Source organism: Callorhinchus milii, unplaced genomic scaffold (assembly GCF_018977255.1).
Source record: "Callorhinchus milii isolate IMCB2004 unplaced genomic scaffold, IMCB_Cmil_1.0 Scaffold7, whole genome shotgun sequence".
NCBI lineage: Eukaryota > Metazoa > Chordata > Chondrichthyes > Chimaeriformes > Callorhinchidae > Callorhinchus > Callorhinchus milii.
The window spans coordinates 27,787,188-27,797,459 of record NW_024704748.1 but is presented as its reverse complement, the minus strand read 5'-3'; the positions used below and the strand labels follow the sequence as shown (position 1 = coordinate 27,797,459).

Here is a 10,272-nt window from a genome sequence, read left to right as displayed (position 1 = left end):
GCAGACTGACCGTCGGCAACACCATTGCTGTGCCGGTCCCGGCCACCTCTCAGCTGTGGGAACAGGAGGTGAAAGCTCACAGCCTTCGTCCAGTATTTGTGTATTTTATGAACAAACACATTGGTTTGCTGGTCGAGGCTGCCTCCTATAGTGCCGGTTTGTTGTGTTCTGTTTGACGGAGACTTTGCGTACTTGTATCTCATGCTGGTAACTTGTTTAGATTTGCCAACCCTTTGCCATATTGAGCAGTTGGTTTGGGTGGTGTTGGGATGTGCCGCGGTTCGTGGCTGTTGTGTTAGCGTGTTTTATACTGGCGAAGGTCGCCAGCTTTCTTCCCCCGAGTAAAGAACTGCAGCCAATAGATGGAGAGAAAGCAAAAAAGGTATATTTTCTGAAAACAAACTCTTTAAATCTCAATCTAATAAAACCAACATCAATAAATTATTGATTACATTTGCCACCTATTACCCATCAGACACTGAAGCTCACTGTATGCTGGTTAGCTGGGCTGCGTGATGTGAAAGTGGGGGCTGTGCTGGGAGCTGTAGGTTAGTGAGGGCTGTAAGTTAGTGGGGCTGTGCTGGGGGCTGTGGGTTAGAGGGGTTGAGCTGGGAGCTGTGGGTTAGAGGGGTTGAGCTGGGAGCTGTGGGTTAGAGGGGTTGTGCTGGGGGCTGTGGGTTAGTGGGGCTATGCTGGGGGCTGTGGGTTAGAGGGGTTGAGCTGGGAGCTGTGGGTTAGTGGGGCTGTGCTGGGGGCTGTGGGTTAGAGGGGTTGTGCTGGGGGCTGTGGGTTAGTGGGGCTGTGCTGGGGGCTGTAGGTTAGAGGGGTTGTGCTGTGGGTTAGTGGGGCTGTGCTTTGGGGCTGTGGGTTAGTGGGGCTGTGCTGGGGGCTGTAGGTTAGAGGGGTTGTGCTGGGGGCTGTGGGTCAGTGGGGCTGTGCTGGGGGCTGTAGGTTAGAGGGGTTGTGCTGGGGGCTGTGGGTTAGTGGGGCTGTGGGTTAGTGGGGCTATGCTGGGGGCTGGGGGTTAGAGGGGTTGTGCTGGGGGCTGTGGGTTAGTGGGGCTGTGCTTGGGGCTGTGGGTTAGTGGGGCTGTGCTTTGGGGCTGTGGGTTAGTGGGGCTGTGCTGGGGGCTGTGGGTTAGAGGGGCTGTGCTGGGGGCTGTGGGTTAGAGGGGCTGTGGGTTAGAGGGGCTGTGCTGGGGGCAGTGCTGAGGTTATTGGGGTTGTGTCTGCAGGGCTGGGAAGGTTTTCAGGCGCAGTCTGTCCACCTCTGCCCGCAGGAAGGTGATCTCCTCGGCCTGGCTCTTTGCCAACTCCATCAGCCGACGTCGCTGCACAATCTCCACGTAGCGATTCTGCGCGATTTGCTGCCCGGACTCGTCTGAGGCTGACGGGGAAGGGAAGCCACGTTCAGTCTCCGGTGGGGATTGTACCCCAGCCAAGTGCGGCATTGAGGGCTTGCCGCCCACCACCGGCTGGGGCGACGGGGAGGCTGCCGTGGGGTGGGGGAGGGGGAGGCTGCCGTGGGTGGGGGACGGGGAGGCTGCCGTGGTGGGGGGAGGGGAGGCTGCTGTGGTGGGGGGGGAGGTTGCCGTGGGGTGGTGGAGGGGGAGGCTGCCGTGGTGGGGTGGGAGGGGAGGCTGTTGTGGTGGGGGAGGCTGCTGTGGGGAGGGGGAGGCTGCCGTGGGGTGGGGAGGGGGAGGCTGCCGTGGGGGGGGAGGCTGCCGTGGGGAGGGGAGGCTGCCGTGGGGAGGGGAGGCTGCCGTGGGGAGGGGAGGCTGCCGTGGGGAGGGGGAGGCTGCCGTGGGGAGGGGGAGGCTGCCGTGGGGAGGGGGAGGCTGCCGTGGGGAGGGGGAGACTGCCGGTGGTGGGGAGGCTGCCGTGGGAGGGGGAGGCTGCCGTGGGGAGGGGGAGGCTGCCGGTGGTGGGGGAGGCTGCCGTGGGGAGGGGGAGGCTGCCGGGGGTGGGGGAGGCTGCTGTGGGGAGGGGGAGGCTGCCGGGGGTGGGGGAGGCTGCTGTGGGGAGCAGAGTTGAAGCAGAGTTGGGGCTGGAAACTGCAGGTCACCAGGAATGTTCCTTATTGGGCCTGGCACGCGCTGGCCGCTACCCTGGGACCGCACCACGAGGGAGGGTGGAACGGACACTAATAATAATCCTTGAATTTGATACAACGCCTTATCATGTGGTGGGGAATTTCCTGTGAAGTGTAGTGAGTGTGTAGATGTCGCTGGTGTGCGAGAGAGGACTTACACATGGTATCTTGGATCTCTTGCCTCTCAGCCACCGAGATTTGCACCTCCTTCAGCTGCAGGGTCAGGCTCTTGTTCTGACGCTTTATTCGGCCCATTTGCTTCTCTAGGTGTTTGCCGACCCTTTTCTTCTCCTTCACGTCCTTCTCGTAGAACTGTATACACCGGCCGGTGGGTCACAACAACAATACTTTACACGGCGCCTTTCACATCAGGAGGATGTCCCAAGGCACTGGACAGTCAGGGATTTGGACCCGAACTCAGGGTTGGGATCAGGAGGGCAGGGAGGGTAAGGTGTGACCGAAGGCCCGGTTGATGAGGAGGGTTTTGAGATGGGCCTTGAAGGAGGCGATGGAGGGAGTAAGGTGAAGGGACTGTGGAATGGAGTTTCAAAGGATGGGGGGCAGAGGGGCTGAAGGCCCAACCACCGAGGTCAGGGCAGGGGACGTGGAGCAGGCGGAGCCCACTGAGCAGAGGGAGCGGACAGGTTGATAAGGAGTCAGCCAGTCACAGAGGTAGGAAGGAGCGAGGCAGTGGAGGACTTTGAAAGCGAGGGCAAGGATTCTGAACTCTATCCTCCGGGGATGGGGAGCAAGTGGAGCCGGGCGAGGGTGGGGGTGATGGGGAGACATGGGCTGCAGAGTTATGGATGATCTGCTGCTTGTGGAGGGAAGAATTGGGGAGGCCGACAAGCAGGGATACACCACATACAGAGGAAAGTCAATCCCTCAAAGTGTCCCATCAGACGAGCAGAAATAATAACATAACAATCCTTGTATTTGATAGAGCGAACTTATCACATTGTCGAGACATCGCAAAGTCCTTCACAGGATGTCCTGTAAAGTGTAGTGACTGTGTATTCTGTCAGCAGTAATGCAGCCGATTTGCGGCCAGCAATGTCACACAGTAAACCATGAAGTGAATGAGGGATTATATCTGGGGATTGTTGGCCAGGAGAACAACAACTACAAAATTACATTTGTCTAGCACCTTTCACATCGGGGGGAACATCCCAAAGATGCTGGGCAACAACAGCAACTTGCTTTTACATCGCGCCATCACGTAGGGTAGTGTCCCAGGACACCAGGAGAGAGAAACTCCCTTTCCCAATAGTGCCGCGGGAGTTTAATGTCCACCCGAACAGGGCATAGACTGGAGCTCATCAGTTTAACTTTAATCTCTTTACCTCTGATAGATAATGTGTTTGTCCCCCAGGACCGTCAGCCTGGACTGTGAGCTCACACACCCTGAACGGGTGTGTCCTCCAGTCACACAGTTAATGGGAGCTGCCGTGCGCCCCATGGTAACCCCTGACCGGGGGCTACAGTCAGACATTTCAGTGCCTTGGGACGTCCTCCCGACGTGACAGGCGCTATACAAATGTAATCTTGTTGTCGTTATAGCACATTTATGGCTGAGAGGGCACAGGCTGAGAGGGCACAGGTTGAGAGGGTACAGGTTGAGAGGGCACAGGCTGAGACGGCACAGGGGCTCACTCACCTTCTCCTGTTTTTTGAGTCTTTGCTCCATGATCACAATCTGATTGACCACACGGTTATCATAGTCCTGCTGCCTGAGGTACTGGGGCAGAGTGAGGTCCATTATAACATTAATAATAATTCTGACATTTCATTCAGCGCCTTTCACGTCAGGAGGACATCTCAAAGCACTTCCTTCACAGGATTCACTAAATGTAGTGACTGTGTGAACGTGGCAGCCAATTTGTGTACAGCTACATCCCACAAACAGCATTACACACCGTAATGACAGCATTACTCTACGCCCCAGTCCAGCTCTAGACCAGCAATATCCACTGTTAGTCTACACCCCCTGCTCTACCTGTGTGACACCTGCATGCTCTATACAGTCTCCACCTCTAGAATCGTACAGCACGAAAAGAGGCCATTCGGCCCATCGAGTCTGTGCCGCTCTTTGAATAGAGCAATGTAATGTCAATCCCACTCCCCAGCCCTTACCCCATAACCCCATAACCCTGCAGACGTTTTTAAGAGTAGTTATCGAATCGGCCTCGACCGCCCTTTCAGGCAATGCCTTCCAGATTCGAACAACTCGCTGCGTGAAGCAATTTCTTCTCACCTCCCCTCGGCTTCTTTTAGAGACTGTTTTGAATCTGTGACCTCGAGTCACCGACACACCCGCCAGTGGGAACAGTTTTTCCCTCTCTAACCTATCAAATCCCCTCATGATTTTGAAGACCTCTATTAGGTCTCCACGTAACCTTCTCTGCTCCAATGAGAATAATCCCGGCCTCTCCAGCCTTTCCTCATAATCAAGGTCCCTCATTCCTGGTACCATCCTCGTAAATCTCCTCTGCACCCTTTCCAATGCCTTAACATCCTTCCTATAGTGTGGTGCCCAGAACTGGGCGCAGTATTCTAACTGAGGCCTAACCAGCGTTTTATATCGGTTAATCATAACCTCCTGACTCTTGTACTCTATGCCCCTATTTATAAAGCCTAGTATCCCATATGCCCTTTTTACAGCTTTATCTCCCTGTCCTGCCACCTTCAAGGATTCATTTACCTGAACCCCCAGGTCTCTCTGTTCCTTCACCCCCTTAAGATTGTATTACCGCCTATATTGCCCCTCATTCTTTCTACCAAAATGTATTACCTCACATTTCTCCACATTGAAACTCATCGGCCATGTGTCGCCCATTTTACCATTCTGTCTATGTCTTCCTGCAGTTGGCTACTATCCTTCTCACTGTTTACCACCCTCCCTAACTTTGTGTCGTCCGCAAACTTGGAAATGGTACTTGCTATACCCAAGTCCAGATCATTTATGTATATTAAGAAGAGCAGTGGTCCTAATACCGATCCCTGGGGAACGCCACTGTACACTTCCCTCCAGTCAGAAAAGCAGCCGTTCACCACAACTCTCTGTCTCCCAGTGAGTTCTGGATCCATACTGCCACTGCCCCTTTTACACCATGGGCTTCTACCTTTCTTACAAGTCTTTCATGTGGCACTTTGTCAAATGCCTTTTGAAAGTCCATATAAACTACATCAACTGCACTCCCTGTATCCACCCTCTCCGTTACCTCATCGAAAAATTCTATTAGATTTGTTAGACAAGATTTGCCTTTAACAAATCCGTGCGGCTGTCCCTAATTAACCCATATTCTTCTAAGTGAAGATTTATTCTGTCCCGGATTATAGTCTCCAGGAGTTTCCCCACTCCTGATGTTAGGCTGACTGGCCTGTAGTTCCCAGGTTTATCCTTCTGTCCCTTTTTGTACAGGGGAGTCACATTGGCCACTCTCCAGTCTTCTGGCACCACTCCTGTGTCCAACGAAGATTGAAAAATTGTAGCCAAAGCCTCCGCTATTTGTACCCGTGCCTCCCATAGTAATCTTGGTTGCATCCCGTCCGGACCGGGCGACTTATCACCTTCAGCCCAGTCAACCTTTTCAGTACTTCCTCTCTGTTTATACTTATCCTATCCATTTCCTCTACTCTCTCCTCCGATACTGCGGCATTTGGTGCATCCACTTCTTTTGTGAAGACAGATGTAAAGTATTCATTCAGCACATCAGCCATGCCCTCCGCCTCCACAATAAGATTTCCCCCTTGGTCCTTAATTGGCCCCACCCCACCTTTAACTAACCTTTTTTTCTTGATATGTTTGTAAAACATTTTAGAATTCCCTTTAATGTTACCCGCTAACCTTTTTTCGTATAATCATTTTGCCCCTCTTATTTCCTTTTTCAAACCTCTTCTGCACTTCCTATATTCTATTTGGTTGTCTTCTGTATCTTGGGTTTGACATTTGTCATACGCCTCCTTTTTCTGCTTCATTCTAGATACAATTACCTTCGTCATCCAGGGAGGTTTGGATGCCCTACTTTTCCCTTTTGTGGGAATGTATTTATTCTGTCCCCGAGCTATCTCATCCTTGAAGACTTCCCACTGCTCTTTAGTTGTTTTACCTGCCAATCTTTCTTTCCAGTCCACCTTGGCCCGGTCCCTTTTTAACTCACTGAAATTTGCCCTCTTCCAGTTGAGTATCTTCACCTTAGATGGTTCCTAGTCTCTTTCCATATGCACTCTGAATCTAATGATTTTATGATCACTATTGCCCAAATGCTCTCACACTGAAACCTGCTCCACTTGCCCTACCTACTTCATTCCCCGGAACTAGATCCAACACTGCTTCCTTCCTCATTGGGCTGGAAACGTACTGATCAACAAAGTTGTCCTGTATGAATTTTAGGAATATTTCCCCCTCCTTGCCCTTTGCGCTGTTGTTTTGCCAGTCTATGTTGGGATAATTAAAGTCCCCCATTATCACGACTCTATTGGCCTTGCATCTACCTGTGATCTGCTTGCAGAGCTGCTCATCTATTTCCTTCCCACTATTTGGTGGTCTATAGTATACCCCGACCAGAGTAACAGCTCCTTTTTTGTTCCTTAACTCTAACCAGATAGATTCCGTTTTGGGGCCCTTCAGCACCTCGACCCTTTCCACGGCTATAACCGTATCCTTGATTAACAATGCCACAGCCCCTCCTTTTTTTCCTTCCCTATCCCTCCTGAATACATTATAGCCAGGAATATTCAGCTCCCATTCCTGGCCTTGCTTGAGCCAAGTCTCTGTTACTGCTACTACATCGTATCCCCTATGACTACCTGTGTAAGAATCTGTGTAACACTGTGTGCCCTGTGTGAGGCTGTGTGACACTGTGTGCCCTGTGTGAGGCTGTGTGACACTGTGTGCCCTGTGTGAAGCTGTGTAACACTGTGTGCCCTGTGTGAAGCTGTGTAACACTGTGTGCCCTGTGTGAGGCTGTGTAACACTGTGTGCCCTGTGTGACACTGTGTGCCCTGTGTGAGGCTGTGTGACACTGTGTGCCCTGTGTGAGGCTGTGTGACACTGTGTGCCCTGTGTGAGGCTGTGTGACACTGTGTGCCCTGTGAGGCTGTGTGACACTGTGTGCCCTGTGTGAGGCTGTGTGACACTGTGTGTGAGGCTGTGTGTGAGGCTGTGTGTTACTCTGTACCTCCTGGATCTCCCTGGTGATCAATAGCTTCTGGATGTCACGCGTTTTGTTGCGTAAATCTTCCATTTGCATCTTCATCTTCATGTGCTCCCACTCCAGCTGGATGATGCCCTTACGGAAATCCTTGCTCTCCACCATATTGGCCACTTTCTGTTCCCCGTATGTCTGGGAAACAACCACAAAAACTCTCACTGGGGGACAATACCAGAGGAACATGAGAGAATGGCAGGGTGGGACGGGGGGGTTGGGGTTGAAGGTGGTGCTATGGGCAGGGCTGTGGGCGCGGTGGCATTGTGGGAGGACCTAGGCAGGGCTGAGGTAAGGGGGTGGGGCTGTGGGCGTGGCTGAGGCTAGGGGGTGGGGCTGTGGGCGTGGCTGAGGTTAGGGGGTGGGGCTGTGGGCGGGGCTGAGGTTAGGGGTAGGGCTGGGATGTGGGCGGGGCTGAGTTTGGGGGTGGGGATGTGGACAGGACTGAGGTTGGGGGTGGGGCTGTGGGCAGGGCTGAGGGGTGGGGCTGTGGGCAGGGCTGAGGTTGGGGGTGGGTCTGTGGGCAGGGCTGAGGTTGGGGGTGGGGCTGCGGGCAGGGCTGAGGTTGGGGTGGGGCTGAGGTTAGGGGGTGGGGCTGTGGGCGGGGCTGAGGTTGGGGTGGGGCTGCGGGCGGGGCTACGGTTAGAGGGTGGGGCTGTGGGCGGGGCTGAGGTTGGGGGGTGTGGCCGTGGGCGGGGCTGAGGTTAGAGGGTGGGGCTGTGGGCGGGGCTGAGGCTAGGGGTTGTGGGCGGGGCTGAGGTTGGGGTGGGGCTGAGGTTGGGGGGTGGGGCTGTAGGCGGGGCTGAGGTTGGGGTGGGGCTGTGGGCGGGGCTGAGGTACCTGGATGGTGCTGTTGAGATCCTCCAGCACTTTCCTGTGGACCAGGATGGAGCTGGAGTAGTTGGGGATGAAGTTCCCGCTCTGCACCTCCACCTGGCCTTGCTTCAGCAGGAACTGGATCATGAGGTTCAGCTGAAACTGAGCCTTTGTGTCCCGCAGTCTGGAGAGAGGAAGACCACAGGGCTTTCATTACTCTGGAACGCTCTCCCTCTGTTCCTCTGCCTTGTCCAGCTCCTTCCCCACCTCTTTGACCGTGTCTACGCTCACATTCCCCCCGGCTCTGTGTCGTACTGTCAAGCGCCCTGAGACGCTACTCCGTGTGAGGGGCGCTGTATAAATGCAAGTTGTTGCTACTGTTGAGTACATTGCTCACGTTAAGCACCTGCTGACAGTCCAGTCCAGCCCGAGGTGGGGGCGACTGACAGCAGTGACCCGGCATCCACAGTGGCCAAACATTCAGAAATATTTGAACAAAATACAAACGGGTGTGACAGTGTCTGTGTGTGTGTGTGGGGGGGGGTGACAAAACGGACAGCCCTATCAAGAGAGCCGGGACACACAATGGGCCAAATGGCCTCTTTCTGCGCTATAAATGTCTGTCTGTAACTTCTGCCCCCAGCGCTGTGGAGCAGGGGCACGGCTGACTTGCTGAGCTGCTGTCTCAGGTTGCTGAGTTTCTCCACATATTTCTCATCCTCTTCCAGTCGCTTCTGCTGAAACGCCTGCATCTCGGCCAGCACCAGGGACTTCTGTTTCACCTGCAGGTACAGACACAGAGTCACTGGCTCCCAACTCACACACAGGCTGTGAGAGAGGAGCTCCTGAGAGGAAGAGGCCTTGAGGCTAAGTGTGTGTGAAGGAGGTTGTGGAGCGACCCAACTGTCCAGCGCCTTGGGACGTCCTCCCGACGTGAAAGGTGCTCTATAAATGCAATCTTGTTGTTGTTGTTGGGAGGGGGTCACTGAGCCCCTGTGGGGGGGCACTGAGCCCCTGTGGGGGGGCACTGAGCCCCTGTGGGGGGGCACTGAGCTCCTGTGGGGGAGCACTGAGCCCCTCTGGGGAGCACTGAGCCCCTGTGGGGAGCACTGAGCCCCTGCGGGGGAGCACTGAGCCCCTGCGGGGGGGCACTGAGCCCCTGCGGGGGGGCACTGAGTCCCTGTGGGGGTCACTGAGTCTCTGTGGGGGGGCACTGAGCCCCTCTGGGGAGCACTGAGCCCCTCTGGGGAGCACTGAGCCCCTGTGGGGAGCACTGAGCCCCTGTGGGGAGCACTGAGCCCCTGCGGGGGAGCACTGAGCCCCTGCGGGGGGGCACTGAGCCCCTGCGGGGGGGCACTGAGCCCCTGTGGGGGTCACTGAGCCCCTGCGGGGGGGGCACTGAGCCCCTGCGGGGGGGCACTGAGCCCCTGTGGGGGACACTGAGTCTCTGTGGGGGGGCACTGAGCCCCTGTGGGGGGGCACTGAGCCCCTGTGGGGGACACTGAGCCCCTGTGGGGGAGGGGGGGGGAGCACTGAGCCCCTCACCTGGTATTCACTCTCCACCTTGGCCCGGCGGATGTCACAGAAGCGCTGCCACACATCGGTGTCCACACCGTCCGGCAGGTGGTCAGGAACGTCCAGTGTGTCCATGGCCTCCATCATCTCAATGTGTGGATCCTTCCCCAGCAATAACTCATTATAGAACGGGTTGGCAGTTTCTGCTTCTGTCCTGGTTCTCTGTATCCTAAACACATCACAGCCTCATAGCCCCCTTCTCTCAGAGACCCCCCCCACTCATAGCCCTCTTCACTCATAGCACTCCCCGACTCATAGCCCCCTTCCCTCAGAGACCCCCCCACACTCATAGCCCCCTTCCCTCATATCCCCCCCCCATAGCCCCCTTCCCTCAAAGCCTCCTTCCTTCATCGCGTCCCACTCATAGCCCCCTTCCCTCATAGCCCCCCACCATAGGCCCCTTCCCTCAAAGCCTCCTTCCCTCATCGCGTCCCACTCATAGCCCCCTTCACTCAAAGCGTCCCCACTCATAGCCTACTTCCCTCATAGCCCCTTCCACTCACAGCCCCGTTCTCCTCATAGCCACATAGTGCTCAGGGTTGGAGTACCCGGGGTTGGAGTACCCAGGGATGAGGTGCCCGGG

At 55.4% G+C, this 10,272-nt stretch overlaps 1 protein-coding gene across 1 annotated transcript in view; it reads right to left on the bottom strand.

The window, feature by feature from the left end:
- Window positions 1-1,159: 1,159 nt before the first annotated feature.
- Window positions 1,160-10,272, bottom strand: part of cfap43 (cilia and flagella associated protein 43) — a 33,195-nt gene continuing 24,082 nt past the window's right edge. Inside the window, exons 22-28 of the mRNA XM_042337013.1 lie at window positions 9,660-9,858; window positions 8,784-8,896; window positions 8,139-8,298; window positions 7,272-7,436; window positions 3,749-3,829; window positions 2,250-2,403; window positions 1,160-1,386 (exon numbers count right to left, since the gene is read on the bottom strand). Coding sequence (XP_042192947.1) covers window positions 1,214-1,386; window positions 2,250-2,403; window positions 3,749-3,829; window positions 7,272-7,436; window positions 8,139-8,298; window positions 8,784-8,896; window positions 9,660-9,858 — 1,045 coding nt within the window. The 3' untranslated portion in view covers window positions 1,160-1,213. The remainder of the gene's footprint in view (window positions 1,387-2,249; window positions 2,404-3,748; window positions 3,830-7,271; window positions 7,437-8,138; window positions 8,299-8,783; window positions 8,897-9,659; window positions 9,859-10,272) is intronic.